This window comes from Equus przewalskii, chromosome 1, assembly GCF_037783145.1.
Source record: "Equus przewalskii isolate Varuska chromosome 1, EquPr2, whole genome shotgun sequence".
Lineage (NCBI taxonomy): Eukaryota > Metazoa > Chordata > Mammalia > Perissodactyla > Equidae > Equus > Equus przewalskii.
In genome coordinates, this window is record NC_091831.1 from 3811848 (window position 1) to 3828566 (window position 16719).

The window sequence follows — 16719 nt, forward strand, 5'->3', positions numbered from 1 at the left end:
ACAATTCCAGCCAGCTTCTTTGGGCGTAAACAAGCCAGACACTTGCTGTCCTTCAACCATTCAATACAGCCACAGGACACGGCGAAGGAGGTGGGTTTGACACTTGCTTCTGATGGGGAAGGGGCTGGGAGAAGAACACAACGACCCTTAGCAAACTCAGCCTCCTGAGCAGCCAAGGGCATCTATTTTGTCACGAATGAGGTTCTGCAAAAACAAATATTATTTCTCAATCTTTATCTCAGTCTCTGGAAACGGGCGAGAACAGCGGGGCTGGCCCGAGGGGCTCCATGTCAGCATCCACAGCATCGCACGCAGCCTGGATGGGGAAACCCACCCGGCGAGGTCAAAGAACACAGCTTTCTAGTTTTGACATTTCTCTTTATTTGGAAAATATTTCTGTATTTCTTTTCGCCTTTCCTTTTCCTCTTTATTTTCATCAATCGCGCTGCGATGTCGCACCACAGCGACTCCAGATGGCTGGTGCTGTCTTTTCCTGTGGGCCTCCGTGAGCTCAGCCTCGGAGCAGGACACGGCCACACCGGTTGGAGGGGCAGCTGCCTCGGTCAGCGGGACCTCAGGGCGTATATCAGGCCTGTTCTGACAGGGCCAAGGGGGCCCTGGGAGACAGGAAACACAGCGCAGCTTGTCCTCACCCACGGCCCAGCTTTCCACTGGCGGTCCAGGCCACGGGGAGCCGCAGGGCTACCTCCAACGGCTTTGATGGGCAGGTCCCTGGCTGCACGTGGCTCAGCCCACCAGGACTTAGCCCTTACTGGCTGCTCAGCCCTGGGACTCTCCCTCAAGTCCACCTGGGGATCTGGAGACCGCAGTGGGACACTGGTGAGTAAGGGACCCGCACTCTCCTGGCCCAGGAATCGGCCCCTTTGCAGAGCACGGGGGCAGCGTGGGACACGGGGAGCATTGTCAGGGTCCGACAGCATCGCAGAGAGGCCTGCTGATCTGCCAGCAGCCCCGATGGCACCATGTGCTACGTGGGTCTGTCACAAGCCGATGGGAGAGTTCCACCCTGTCGCCTGTTTTCACATCCATCCTTAAGCAGCAGTGGTGACTGGGGGCCTCCCGCCCACAGCCTAGCGCACTGCTATGGCGCCCTCTATTGGAAAGCACTCACACAAATCCACATCCAGGCCACAAGGCTGGAAGCTGCTGCCTTTGAGAACCACAATTTTCTGCTCTGTTCAGGGCAGAGGAGAAAGGCACAGTGTGATAAATCCTGGTGACCATCAATTCGCGTGAGCATTTTCCTTGGAGAACTTAGAACACAGCCCCAAATGCAAAGTGCACCCAGGACCACCCCATTCATCTTCCCAACATGTCAGAATCTGAGACAGGCCCTTCTACTCTCACCTGAGACGCCAGAGGAGAGCACGCTACACTTCTTGAAGCCCGTTGTGGGCATGCAACATTCATGGCACTTGAAAACCTGGATGGAGCGAGGCAGCTCAGGGCTCTGCCCCCAAACCAGCCGTCTACGCAGCCCATGGTGGAGGCATGACTTAGCTTGCTTCAAAACCGAAGGACTTGAGAACAACTGAAAGCAGAAGATAATGGGGTAATGGTCATCTCTTTTATTTCGAGAGGAAAAAAATTCAGAATTTGGCTGATATAAAAAAAAGGATATAATAAGTCACAAACTGGTGAGAAAAACCTAAAGTTTGTTTACATCAGGTACCTACGCCTTTGTCGGTGTTAAGGTAACATGAAATATAAAATATACCCACAGTGTATGCATTATAAGGCTGTATTTTTATCCAGGTTTCTGGTGACACATACAAACCACTTGAGCTTGCTGGCTATGGTTTACACTGTCACAGGAACCCCTGACAAAAATACAGCTTTCTACTGCACAGTTGGGTATAGTTTATTTTCTCCATACATCATATGCTCGGTTTTATTTATCCACTCGCACAGCTACAAGTTTCCCTTCTGCTTTTTGGATATACTTAATTATAAGGCTACAATGACAACGTGATAATGAAGGATCAGACCGTGGTACATGGCAGATGTTGGAAATCCTCCCCACTGCCATTGGCGACATGAGCTGACCACCTCGGGGTGTGACCTTGGACTTCTAGGCTCGACCTTGGGGTGCTGGGCAGGAGGCTGGCATCCCTCGTCATGGTCTGTCTAGAGCGTGCTAAGGAGCGACGAGAGAGGCCAGGGCCTGGGGAGAGACTCCCTCCCTCTGGAAGGTGCTGTTTCCACCAAGTCCAGGCCCAGAGAGCAGTTATTTTCCCAAATCATTTTGGCAAGTGGGTGTGTTTTATTCAATCGCCATAGATAAAAAATGGGTGCATCTTGCACTAGCTTTTCTGGCAGCTGGAAAAACAAAGCTAGAGAAGCTCAAAAAGCTTCCATTTGCATGGCCCATTCCTTCCTTCAGCAGAGCCTTGTACAAAACGCTGTCCTGACACTGCACCAGCCGAGAAGGGAGTGTGGGGAGCATGCGGCTCAGGGCAGCTTCTCGGGGGACACACAGGACTGCAGTCTGGATGGGCCCACATGGGGTCCGGGGCCCTGCTGGGCTGTAGCTGGCTCTGGGCGTAGCCACAGCGTTCAAGGCAGTCAGTTGTCCCCTGTGGGCACCAGATGCCTCCTGCTTCCAGGGCAGTCACCCTCACATTTTGAGGCTCCCCCTGCCTCAAGCTGTGTTTTAATAGACATTAGAAATGGAACAATAACAGCGCGAGAGAAGGGAACAAACCACACACACCACGGCCAGTCTTCTGAACTCACTCTGCTGTAAAATGTAAAAACAAGAAAGGGCAGACACACCACGTCCCCCAGGACATGTCCAGCTCTTTTAATATAGCCGTGCCACCACGTATCCCACTTCCAATGCTCTATTACATTTGTATGTCACTCAAATATTTACTCCTGCTACAAATACTCAATTTCTGCCGGCAGGCTGGGAGCTGGTGGTGCCACCCAGTGCCCCGCGCCAGGATCTGGCCAGACGGGAGCCCCCTCCGCGGCTAGGCCCCTCCACCAGGCTGCCTTCGTGGGCCAGAAGCCATTCCTTCACGCCCAGTCCTCCGGAGTAGTTTCCCACGGCCCCACTGCTGCAGATCACTCTGTGGCACGGGATGAGGATGGGGACCTGGAAAACAGGGAGGCAGCCACTGTCAGTCTGAGCTCCAGGCCAGTGAGGACTTGGGGGTCAAGAACTAGGCCCCTGACCACAACTGATCCAGGCCCACCACACAGGGGCCAGGGGCAGGCTGTGGGCAAGGGGTGGGCTGGGTGCAGGCCCCGAATCAGCTTTGTCTCAGCACTACTCACCCCTGGGTCTGTGAGGGTCTCGGCATGGCTGGGCGGGGGACACACAATGTCCTGAGGCGAATATGGGGCATCTTCCATCGAACCCGTTTATGCCAAGAGGTGGGAGGAAAATACTTAATTTGTTTGGCAAGTAATTTATAATGTACATTTACAGAATTTAAAATGACATTGCCAAGTTATGGGGTGGTATGTCGAATTCTCAAGCATCTCCGAGAAGTAGCAGGAACTTTAGGGAAGATGGCACTCGCGAAGGCCACCCTAACCCAGGGCTGGCAGATGGTGGCTGTGGGCTGACGAGGTCCACACCAGTGTTTATCTGTCAATAAAGTTTCACTGGAACAGCCACACCCATTTGGTACATGCGGTCTGTGCTGCTTTTGCAAAGCCTAAGACCTTGACTACCGGGCCCTGTCCAGGAGAGCCTGCCGGCCGCTTTACTCTGCGACCGCACTGGGGATGCCTGTTCCCCTCCTTAGTCTCTGGACACTCAGAAGGTCAGAGAAGCTCCAGCTCCCAGCTGTTCCCATCCCCCAGATACCTGGGCTGGGCTCGCCGACCAGCTCTTCCACTGACCCCAGCCAAGACGCCCGAGCCCAGGGCCAGGCCCCCTCACTCCTCCCACAGGGCAGCAGGGGCCGCCCCCAGACAGTCTGTTGTATCCCCCTCTTTCCCCAAATAGCCTTTCAGCTCTGGCAACAAACCGAGCCGTTAGGTGCTCGCCTTGATCGACACAGCAACTTTGCTATGAGTGAGGCCACTTTATAATGAAAACAAACCCAAACAATCCTACAAAGAGAACGACTGGCAAAAGGGCTCTACTGTGGGACCTGGGGCAGTGGTGGCTGTCTGGGTGCCCCTGAGAAGCCCCAGGAAACACAGGCACCGCTGGGCTCTGCGCACCCAGGGCCATCACCAAACCCTCCCATCGAACTCACCTGCAGCTCAAAATGCTGCTGTCCTAGTCCCGGAGGAGGGGCGGGGTCACCCGCAGCCTCGGAGAAGGAGGGCACAGGTGCAGGGAGGCAGGGCGTCCTCCTGACACTACCAACCCGAGGACAGGGCCTGCCCCCAGCATGTTGTCCCCATGCCTGGAGCCAGTACAATGCAGACCTGTGCACGTCTGACAGTCTGCATCTCAGACGGGCTGCTCACAGGTGATGGACTCAAGGGAGAGCCACTAGCATGTGGGCTATTCGTCACTCCTGCAGCCACACAAAGCTGGAGATCTCACCTAACTACTCGCTCTTCTTTGTAGCCAATCCCGCCAGGGGAGGGAACTCCTGCTCTCTTCAGAGGTGTGGCAGGCTCCTCCTCAACACAGTCCCTAGGCGAATGCCTCGGTCTCCTGCCGCTGGCCTGGCTGTGTGGACAGGAGCTCCAACGATGCCTATTGGCAGACCTGCTCAGTGTCTGTTCCTAGAACAGGAAGTCCACTGTCCCATTGGGCCCTGAGAGCCACGTGCAGAGGTGGGCTTAGTGGCCCTTGCCTCTGGTTTCCATGTTGAGGAACGTGCACTGGAAGGAGGGACACTCTTGGCCTTGTCCACCCCACCCTTCACCTCTGGCCCTGAGAGGAGGATGACTCACTGACCACCATCCAGGAGGAAGGGACAAGAATTCCCAGCTTGGCATATTGCAGGGTCCTGCAGGGGGACATGCCTGTCCCACGGCAGAGGGCGGCCTGATGGCTTCTGGGACACAGCACCTGCCCTGCAGGGAGGGTGACAGGACAGGGGCTCTAATTCCAGCGGGAATTCCTGGCAAGCCCGCCATGGCCATGTCATCTCTCAAGTCCGGCTCTTATCCTAAAAAACTAATATTTTGATGTCCTTTATCCATTTCTCAGGTCGCTCAGAACATGAGAGGAAAAGAAAGAGATGTAATTTATGGCCCCTTAAAACCACAGTGGACAGGAGTGCCTCAGGTTGTTGACCTCTCTCCCTGGCAGCCAAGGGACACAACTCAGAGCACACTCAGTGTGCCAGGGAAGGCCACACGCCTGGGTGCCACCAAGCACAAGCCATGTCTCTTATGTTTCTACTGCATAGGGCTTGGGGGCGGGGGTCAATGGTCATTTTGCTTAAAGATCCCAACAGGCAGCTGCTCAGAACCTGAGGAGAGCTGCTCTCTGGACGGCCTTCCCAGGAGGGAACGGGTGGTGGGGTGTCAGCAGAGTTCAAGCTTCTACCAAGGAAGGCTTGGCCTGCGAGTCCCAGGGAAAACAGCCTTCATCGCTAAGTCACTCTATCTTGACTGGGGGCAAGAGGCAGGGGTGGTCAGTCACTGAAAGCCCAGGACATGCCGGGGTGACAGGTCTCATTACTGTGCAAAACATCCCAGCAACAGGTTCCACAAAGAACGTAACTGCCAGTGACCACAACTCCAGAAACCAGGGCCTGTTCTGGAAAAGGCGGCTGGGAGGAAGCACAGATCCCCTTCAGATCCCACACATGGAAGCTGCACAGGAGCATCAGGACTCTCTGGGCTGGCTCCGCACCTGCCCTCTCCACTCCCCTGTGCCCCTTTCGGAGCACTCACACATGGCTGCCCAGCTCCACTGTCCCACAGTGAGAACCCACAGCCGTTCCCACCGGGCCCCGAAAGGTGAGGACTTCTCAGACTACATGGTGTATTGCTCCAAGTCCCATCCACCTCCACTCAGCCTGCAGCCCAACAGACAGAAGACCAGCACCCCCTGCCCCACGCGCCACCTCCAAAGAGAGTGCACTGGACAAAATGACCAGTCACTGGTCCAGGGAGTTTCTAGAAGAAGCGGCTGTGCACGTGTGCCCGGGATCTCCTCTCACGGTATCCGGGCACCCTCTGGGCACTCATCCATCTTGGCTCGCAGCACAAACCCACCTGCCTGGAGTGCTCCCTCTGTGGACCCTGAGCTGCGCCTGACCCTGGGCGGATGGGCACCATCCCCAGAGAGAGCGTGCTCTGTGCCTGACACAGCACATCATGACATCACATCCTCCAACAAGCCAAGCCCTTGGTCATATTAAGTCTCTTGCTCAAGTTCACATAGCTGTTTAGAGGAAAAGAAGGGACTCCAGCCCAGTGGAGGCAGAATCCGCCCCCTACACTCCTGGCGGCTCCTTGACCTGCCCTGGCGGGGGACTGCTGGGCGGGCCTGCAGGCACTGGCCGGCCCTGGCAGACAGCTTGGCTTGGGAGGAGGAACCTGACCTCCCCCGTGACAAACTAGTCCGATTTTGACTAGAAGTTTGGGTTGCCGTGGTAACTTGCGTAGTCTCAGGGCGTTCCTTCCAACAATGACCAGCACGGTGAGGTGAGAAAGAGCTGGCTTCCTTTTCCGTGTAGTTTAACAGAGTGAAAAGCAATAAACTGCCAAGTCCTGCAAACAGCATGTAATTCCCATCTTCTTGAAAGGAGCAACAGAAAATTTTAAGAATGGGACATTTACTCTGATGGAGGGTTTTTATCAAATGCAGTAGTCTCGTTAACAATTGCTGTGAGGACATGATTAGATAATATACAATTCAAGTTTTTGACTGATAAAGAGGGAAACATTTAATTCAATTCAGTTTGACAAACATTCAGGCCCCAGTTCAATCCTCCTTCCTAACAGCAGATTTCACAACCAAGCTTGGATTCTGTCCCCACCCCCAACAAGCTGTGAAATTATAAAAGTGTGTAACATGAACCCTCCCTCTCTCTATGCATGATGCAGATAACAGACATGCAGGCACGAAAACGCAGTTCCAGTGTAGCCATGACCAGTCTTGACCTTGCCTAGGCAGGGAGGAGGACAGGTGCCGGACCCAATATGCGCTATTTCCACCCTACAAATGGAAAACACTGCTTCTGTTTGTGCTAATTTTGGTGGCAGGTTTCAGACTATTAAAATAATGAAACCTGCTAAAATTTACTGGGGCCCTAAGGACATTTCAAAGGATCCGTACCCTCTATGCTCTCTCCTTTAAAGCCTGTGCTGCATAAAATGTAATTTTTATCAATAACCAAGCAGCTCATAATATCACAGCTGCATTGAAATCTTCATGCTGTGAAATCTAATTCATCCAATACACGAATCCATCACTTACACAGACCCTTTCTCAAATGCTATAAAACTTCCAAACCCATAGATTTGTCTCCAACAAAAATAACATGAAGGGACCCTTCAATCAATAACGGAATCCCTCTGATTCTGGCGCTGGCTGCATATTTTCTCCCCCTCGCCTTTGTTCTTGGGGGTAGCAGCCCACAAGGGAAGGCGCTTGTTTTCACTCGCGGCCTCATCAATACCGAAATCCTGGTGAACAAGTGACACCGAGAAGCTGTAATCAATAGCTCCCTGTGCGTTTTCTTCTTCTGGTCAAATGGTTCAGCCCCACTGACAGCCCTGACACTTAGAACATGATGCTAAATCTTTATCAACAGCCATCTGGGTGACTGGCAGAACAAGACTCGGGGGGTCATTAACGCTCATGGCAATCTGTGAATAAACTAACTCCTCAGGAATGCGTTTGTTTAGAAAAAGGTGGGGAAGCGCTCTGTGCAGTATTGACTGCCTTTGAACTGCATTTAGCAAATTTTGTCTGAGGATGAAGAGGAAGGTGCTTTGCGAGGAGGGCCGTGAGGTGTCTTCAATCTCATGTACTGGAAAACTGACCGTCCCCCATGCTGACCATCCTCCATGCTGGGTGGGGGAGAGAGCCTTCCAGAAGGCTGCCAAACCATCTTACCCGGGCTAGTGAGTCTTTTGCGAAAAACTTTGGAAAAACCAACCACCGAGGATGGGATGAAACTCCCATACCGTGAAAACTGTCCCTTACTGTGGCGGGGAGGGAAACCCACGCCAAAAGCAAACGCTGTAATATGAACCAGCATGTGTTCTTGTTTATTGCAAGCCACCTAAGGAATTAATGCACAATGAGCTTTATGATGTTTTGCAACATTCCAAATCCATTTTTCACTCTCTTCCTTGAAATGTACAATTGCTCTATTCAGCCTGAACATAGAGATATTTTCAGTGAGTCAGTCTCCACGATGCGCTGTGGGTGCTGGAGCTGACGTGTGTGGTTCTGCGGCTGGGTGCCCTGCTGTCAGCACCAAGGAAGGGGGCACCCACGGTGGACATGGATGTCAGTCGTGTCCAGCACCTGACCAGGGCTCCTTTCTCCCTCAGGTTCCCAGATCACTGTTTAGATTCCCCCAATCCATCTAGGGAGGTTTGATCAACTCTCTGGGACCCCTCTGAGGACTGCAGAGCTCCCCATCAGCTGAACTGCAGTCACCTACACATCCGAGGTTTTTCTGACAAGGGCCTCTCTGGAGTGTCTGCACCGTAACTGGAGGCACCTCTCAGTTGCAGCACCTTTGTGACCTCCTCAAGTTGAGGGTCCCTGCATGAGATACGTGCAGCGCCCGACCACAGAAGGACACCCGCAGAAAGCCCGTGGAGGGCTCACCGTCACCCCGACTACCCTTGGCGCAGGAAGGCACCGAGAAGAGGGGCACAGCGCCTGCATAATCCTCCTGCCCCAGTGTGTTGTTGCTGCCGCTCTCAGCTTTGGCTCACGACGGGGAAGTCAACACGTGGACTTTATGGACATCAGAGATTTTTAAGCCCTGAAAGATCCTATTTTACAAGTTTCAGTGGCTGAGGCCACATCTGAACAGAGACCTTTGTACAAATGAAGAGGAGAAGAGAGCCGTGCTGGTCGGAGAACAACGTTTCTGAACAAAGCCCCAAGTGCGATCACCAAACGGGTACAGCATCTTCACTTCATGGAGGGAGGAAGTGCGGCACCACAAAAGGCAGGGAGGGGCTACTGATGTGTGCACTTTGGTTAGCAGAGCTTGTCTTTACAACCAAGGGTGGGAGCTGTACACACCGCGGGAGCAAGCGGAGTCAGAACACATCTCCCCGAGCACACAGGAGAATCAAACCAAACCTCAGTGAGGGCGCAGGGAAGGACCAGCCCTACCCAGAGGGCGTGAACAGAAACTTGCCCTGAAATAGGGATGGAGATCTGGGGCAAAGGGAGAATTTCTGGAGAACACAGTGGCTGCAGTGATGCAGAAGGAGGGCGCAAAAAACCCGTTAGCTTCCTACATTCTTCTCACAAGGCACTAAATGGAGCCGTGACACCACTGTCCGAATGGTCTTTTTAACCAGAGCAAAGTCCAACTGCTCAAAACTGAGTCACTACCCGGGAGAAGACAGGGGCCTTCCAAAGGGAAGATGTACTTTAAGCTTTATTGGGAAATGTAAAAAATTACATTCAGGGGATGGCCAGGTGGCGTAGTGGCTGGGATCGTGCACTCCGCTTTGGCAGCCCAGGGTTTGCGGGTTTGGATCCCGGGTGTGGACCTGCACACTGCTTATCAGGCCATGCTGTGGTGGCATCCCCCATGCAAGAAATAGAGGAAGACCGGCAACAGATGTTAGCGCAGGGCCAATCTTCCTTACCAAAAAAAACCCCACATTCAGAAATTTGATTCAGAATCATCCCACATGCACTATAAAATGAGACCCTTAGTGCGTGGAGGTAAGGTATTCTAATGACGTAGCTGGGCATACTGCAGTTAAAACACAACAGGTGCAAAATGAAATTCTAACTGGGCCCACCATCCACTGTCACTGAGAATGCAGGACATGAAGAGACACAGGAGATGGATATGACGTGTGTCCATATCACACATTGCTCCTGATGATTTGCGATATTTTAACGTGGCAGAACACTCTTCTCTAGATTAGATGTACATCAAGACAGTGCAATCCACTACAAACCTACAGGAGCTGCTTCTTAAAGAGCAACAATGCGCTTTTGTGCAAAAGGCTACGTAATTGCCATCTCCCGGAGACGCCGGGGCTCTGCCCTCAGGCTGCTGCGAGTGAGCGGCAGGAGCAGCGGACTGTGCTGTGCAGACGCCCGCCTCTCCCTGGTGAGCAGGGATGAAAATCATTTTGAAAATATACAGCAAAGCCACGGCAATTTTTTAAAAAGTGGGGTCTATCTGATTTAGTAATTTCCCTTCCCATGATGTGACGATCCTATTTGCTCTTCCTGATAGGATCGCATTCTTCTATAATATTAGAGGCCTTCCTATCGCTTTAGGGAGAAACTTACTAATTTTGAGCAGGCCGTCGCTGGGCACTGGAGGGGCTAATGAGAGTGGGAATATTCCAGGGGCCTCACGTGGTTGTGGGGGGTCTCCCAGCAGGACCAGCCGCTGTGCGGATGGGGATGCCCTTCCTGCCCACGTGCAGGGTCCACAGGCATGCATGGCCTCAACCAGGCCCACATCATGGCCTCTTCCCCAATTTGCACTGACTTCCCTCCTGAGACCTGATGGCCTGCAGCCCACATGTGGTGTGACTGGGGTGCAAAGGTGCCCTCTGGACTTTTGGGTATGACAGACGTGTAGCTACCCCTCGCTGTGGCCCAGCCCCGTCCTCTGGGGAGCATGGCTGCTCGGGGTCTATGAACCCCACTTTCAGCAAAACCTGAACACAGACGCACAGGAGGGATAAGGACACAAAAGAGCTGAGGGACAGACCCATCCCCCGGGGAGACACACCCGAATGTGGTGAACTATCGTAGGTCCCAACGTTGGGCGGCTTGCATGCTTGCCTGTCAGATTTCAACACACCCACTGGTCAGGCCCAGGAGGGCAGGACCTGGTAACAGAGCACAGCCTTGGGAGATGGTTTGGAGCCCAGCATGTGCATCCTTTCAGAACGTAAGCTCCACGTGGGGGGGCTCTTGGGTCTGTTTTGCTCCATGATGTACTCTGGGTACCTTGAAGGGCGTCCGGCAATCACTAGGCACCCAGTTCACCCAGTTCCTGAATGAACGAATGAGTGTCCGCTCACCCCTTCTCTAGGCTTCGTCCTCCTCTGTGCCCTGTGACAAGGGGCTCCCGGGGCTCTGTCGCATCGAGAGGGCTCTCGGTGGCGTATGGGAAGGCTTCCCTACCACCTTCACCAAAAATGGGGTGTAGGGGGCTACCAGTGGTGCCCACGCCTCTTCTGGAGGCTCCATCACAGATGCGTCCTTTCCTCCCCACCCCACAGCCCAGGCTGCCTCGGAAACACACTTCAGTCAATATCTGACATGTGGCCCCTGAGCACAGTGCTGAGGCCCACCCACCGACTGTGGCCGACCTGACACCCACGTTGATGTGAACTTACAGGATTGTTTCTCATCGCTCCTCCCACTGCCCGTGCTGCTTTGGGGTTGCCTGCCAGGGCTGCTAATTGCTGGTAAGAAATCATTTCTCCGAATTTCACAACCTTCAGCAGCTTCCATAACACCTGTCTGGTGAATGAATCTGAAAGGAAGAATGCAGAATGACGTTATTTGGACAAATGGCTCCAACAGCTCTGATATAAACAGCTGCCAGTCCTGAAACAGGAAACACACTGACACAAATAGAGGTGTTATACTCAGCTAAAACCCGGGCTCCACACACAGTCCTGTCACCATGTCACCTGGCACGGAGGACTGAGCGTGAGGTAGGCCACAGAGCAGGCTGGCCCCTTGGCAGGCATGCCCTGACTGTGCATCACAGATTTGCGATTTCCTTCCATCCTCCCTCGTTCCATGCAGGGCTGCGTGATGCTCTTCCCGTACTCGGGCATGTATAAATTAGCCGGCAGTTCAATTAATAAGCACAGAAGGCCCTGCCTGCCCACCGACTTCGAAAGCTTTGGTACTGCTGGTTAATTTCCAACTTCAGCTGGGACGCAGAAGGAAAAAGAAGCCAGGGGCCGGGCTGTGATATTACGCTGGCTGTCTACATCCAGCAGTGAGCAGGCTCAGAATGCCAAACACCATGGTACACAGGGGCTGGCGGTGACCCTGGCTACAGCCATCTGTAATGAAGAGAGCTGCAAAAATAAAATAAACTTTATTCCTGTTTTAATTGACTAGCCACATGAAATTGCATTTGCTCTTCATCCTGCTGCAGGAACGAACAGGTGAATGCCGGAGAACATTCCCCGTCTGCCTCCAGGTTTTCGGGTTGTTTTCCCACTGTGGAGTTTTCGGGAGAAAAGCCCAGGCACGAGGAGCAGGCCCCGTCTGAATCGATACCTATTGTCTTTCCAAAGGGGATACATGGCTCCGGAGCACTGGACACGGAGCTGTGGCCCCCACGGTGGGGGCGCTGAGCCCTCCAGGGGCGGGAGTTCCTGACGGCAACAACAAAGGGACAGCTTCCGTGGGCAAGAGTGGTGTTCCGCAGTGTGTCCATAACAGCACTAATTACACTCGGTGCCAAGCTGGCAAAGTGCGATTTGGTTCTTAAAGGAAACACACCCTTACATGCGTGTTAAATAATAAAAATCACTTCTTAACTGAAGGGAATGATAATCACTTCACTGGGAAAAAAATCTGTTTAGTCTTTATTATAACATTAAGCAAATTAAACATCAGCATAATCCAGGTGATACTAGAAAAGGGTCATCAGAGAAATTAACTTTGTTGTTCATTAATTTACATGGATTAGTAGAGGGCAAAAAGATAGCAAATGTGCTCTAGTTTTTTATGATATAATTTCAAACTGTACACCATTTGTGGCAGGAGGGTGACTTTGGGGTTAATCAGACTGATTTGTCCTTTTAATTGCTTTCTATTCAAAGAAAATTCATTAGATAATGTTCTCTTCAAAATTCATGAATCAATTTAACTGAAGAAACCACGTTAACAGCTTCGGGTTCATTAGCGCATGCAGTTGTGTTACTGGCTGAGCGCTGGGGGGGTTTCCTTAGGCAAACAGACTCTGTTTACTATGATTTCTTCAGAAAGGGTTTGGAAACCAAACTGTTAATCATTATTATTGTTGCTGTTGTTATGCCCAACTCTAAAAAAAAAGGAAGCAAAAGGAAAACCGAGGTGGCCTAGTGATAACTTGGAGAAAAAGAGGTTTCAGGGACAGCTGTCTTGGAAAAGAAACAATAAAAGCCACACGTCGATACTTCACGAAGCAGAGGCCAATTTCCTGCCTTCCTCGGAGAGCACAAAGTTGTTGGTTTTTGTTTTCCGTGTTTTGACCCAGGGAGAGGATGCTGCCTAGATTTTCCAGAAGAACAGCCTGGAAATTTACTAAACCTGTGGGAACGCAACGAGAGGTATGCGTGCAAACTGAAGTGGAGCGCAGAGCAGTTCCGAGAACCCGGGGCCCCTCTCCAGCCCCGTCTGAGCGCCAGCCTTGAGGGCTGCCCTGACGAATTACTGCACAATCACAGAGCACCTCTCGTTCCAGTGTAAAAGTATCGCGTAATACAACAATTCTACGTCCAGAGATGAGCAGATTTTATCAAACATTTTAGCTTCACTCTCCATTTTTCATGGGAAACCACTTCTCACTCTGTACATACTAGGCAATATATTAGGAGAAACAGCTCAAAGAAGGCCATATTTAGCAATCAAGCGCATCATTTTATAAATGTATCTGAAAACTCAATTTCACCCTGCAGGCAGCAAATGCATTAATTAGTTTGAGCAGCTCTCAGAGACAGTGCTTTTGACCCCAACCTGCACAAAATCAGATGCTGAAATTGCACCAATTTTTGAGGAGGGGGCCAATACTTTCAGTTGTTAAATATCATTCTGAAATGTAGTAAAACCTGCTCATAAAAATTAACATACATTGATGTGGAAAATATATTTTCTTGAGGTTGAGGTGACTACATAAGTCCTTAGTAGCTGGACCATCATTTCAGGTGGTCCAAAGGGGCACCCATTAGAATGTCATCCTTTTCTCTCGCATCAGAGTCCTCCCCAGAGAGCAGGCCATGAGCCCAGGGCTGTGTGGAGTGACCTCTGTACACCACATTCTGGATCTTCCTTTCCTATACCGTCTCCCCCTCCTTTCTACTGCCTGTGCTGGGGTCCGGGTACCAAGGGCTGTGTTTACGCTGTGGGGTCAAGCTAAGCTGTGTTGGAGGATGACCTGCTTCATAGGGCTCCCTTATCTTAAGGATATGGTCATTTTCATTTTGGCTTGGTGGCTACTTAAACAAACCCATGGTGACCACCTAACCCGACCAAGACTGTTTTCTCAATTCTCTACCTGGATGGTAAATCATCAGCCAGGAGGCGATTTCATGTGAGCTCTTCTCATGCCACGTGGGGAGTGGAGATCAGGGCAGGCAAGTGCAGCTCTGATAAGGGAGACCTGTTCCTTAGGAACACTGGGCCCAGGAAAACACTGGGAGCAGGGCAGGAGGAACCAGCCAGGGCACAAGGCAGACACCAGCGTCCAGTCTCTTAGCTGAGTCGCTTCCTCCCCAGGCCTCCGTCTCCTCCCCAGTGATAAACTCCATCACAAGGGCTCTCTGGACAACCATGACCGCCCACTGCCGGGCTCGGAGTCCAGCTAGCTGAAGGCGAGGGTGGGCCTAGAAGCCAGTTCTCTTCTTCACTGAGGCTCAGACTCAACCACCTCTTCCCCAGTGAAGGAGAGCACTGCACTTCTGAGTTCTTGGGGTAGTCATTCTTTTGGGGTGACCTTTGTTGTGGGGTGCAGTTTCCTAAGGAGGGCCTGTGATTCAGCTGCCCAGGTTTTGGGTTTCCCCACCACCAGGGTGCAGCAAGCAGGGACACTCATATGCAGACACACAGTGCTCCTGGGGCCAACAAGGCTGGCTGCCCTCTGGGCCCCGCCAAGGGAGCATCTTGGTAGCTGTCCTGGGGGCAGGACGGACGCTGCCGGCAAAGGCCGCAAACCTGCTCTGCCCCATCCCTGGGCACAGAGAGCAGAGCCTGAGCTCCTCCAGGATTTCCTGCCACAGCACCAAATGGCCTGGTATCCACGACACGGGTCACAGCTATTTGACAGGTTTCCAACTCTCTGAGGGCTTTCCACTTCCAGGACTCACCTTCTCTTGCCTCTGGCACAGAGGGAGTGCCCAGGCTGGGACAAGGGAGCTCAAGATAACCCGGGAGTGCAAAGCCAGGTTTCTGATCTGGTGAATCCAGAGGAGTTTTGATACCCTGTGTTTCTCAAGTGTAAACAGAGCTAACTTGACCTGCTGTTACCTCACCATCGAAGCAGCCAGAAGGAACCTCCTATAACGAACCTGGGGGGAAAACATGATGAAGTAAACAGGGGTTCCAGTTCCAGGTAAAATGGAGTAAGCACACTCCACCAGTTTCCTGATGAATACCAGTACAAAACCTGGGCAGAACGCAGACGACGGCTATGGGAGGCTGTGAAGAGTCAATAGCAGCTAGCAGATTGGGGAAGAGGGCAAGAATTCGAAGAAACACTGAAACAATGCATGCGTGTGCCATTTTCCCCTCTGTTGTCCCCAGCCTGGACTCACTGCCGCCTGAACCCAGGAGGTGGCTCTGGCGCAGCGCAGCCTAGGCACTCTCATCCACCCAGGGGACGGGGAAGGATCTCCCGATGCTCAGAGAGAGTGAGGAGTCACTCCTTCTCGGTTACTATGTCTGAACTCTTGCACCTTAGCACTAAGCAAGCCCGTGGTGGTGGGGGTGACACACTGGGGGGCTGGCAGAAGCCTAAAGCTCTGAGAAGGATGTCCCTTTTGGATGGGAAGAGCTGTGGTCCCCAAAGGTGGGCAGACCCTGTTCCTTTTTTCCTCTTTGTGGTGCTGCTCTGCCCCAGGTGTAGGCACACTTACTAGAAGCGTCTGGCAGAGACACTTCCGCCAGCGGTAAGCCTGGGGTAAGACCCAGCTTTCTGAGCAGGGGACCAAAAACGGGCTCCCTGAAAACTGGAAAGTCCCTCAGAGACTGTGGAGAGAGTGCAGTTTGGGAAAGCACACCAGTAAGCTGTTTATAAATTCCTGGACTCACCCCTGAGCTGTGCATGTGCGGATCTGACCCCAAACCAAAGACTCTGAGAACTGCTGTAATGATCAGGCCACTGCCAGGTCCCAGACTGGCCACGGAGTGATGCAGAGGAGGAGAGATCTGAAAAGGACTGTGGAGGCTGTGAAAATGGAACTGACACTGAAGCCAGAACCCACAGAAGCCTGGTGGGAACCGAGGCACTGAATCCGACCAGGGTGAGTGCCTCTGAAACAGGAATGTCAGCGTTATCCACAGGACTGACACAACACCCAGAGTCTCCGAGCACAAGGTTCAAAAGAGTCAGGACATCATCCAAAATTACTTAGCACACAACTAATCAGCAAAACCTCAATTTGCCTTGGAAAAGGTAACCACCAAATGCCAAGGCTGAGATGACAGAAGTTGAAATCACCTGACAATGTATCCCCCAGCTTACTGAAGTACAAGTGACAAAGAAGACTGTGAGGTATTTAAAGGTAGAACGCGATGATTTAATATACGTCATCTAACAACAACGTTAAAGGATCTGTAATAAACATGCTGCAAGTACTAAGGGAAAATACCACTGAAGCAAATGAAAAGACACAAACTTTAAAAGAAACAAAAGTCGTAAACAA

The 16719-nt window shown here is 52.1% G+C and overlaps 1 protein-coding gene across 8 annotated transcripts in view; it reads right to left on the reverse strand.

The window, feature by feature from the left end:
• Positions 1-2803: 2803 nt before the first annotated feature.
• Positions 2804-16719, reverse strand: part of MGMT (O-6-methylguanine-DNA methyltransferase) — a 301256-nt gene continuing 287340 nt past the window's right edge. For all 8 annotated transcript variants that reach the window (XM_070564059.1, XM_070564009.1, XM_070564368.1 and 5 more), the window contains 2 exons: positions 11470-11609; positions 2804-3121 (listed from right to left, as the gene is read on the reverse strand). In XM_070564059.1, coding sequence (XP_070420160.1) covers positions 2912-3121; positions 11470-11609 — 350 coding nt within the window. In that variant the 3' untranslated portion in view covers positions 2804-2911. The remainder of the gene's footprint in view (positions 3122-11469; positions 11610-16719) is intronic.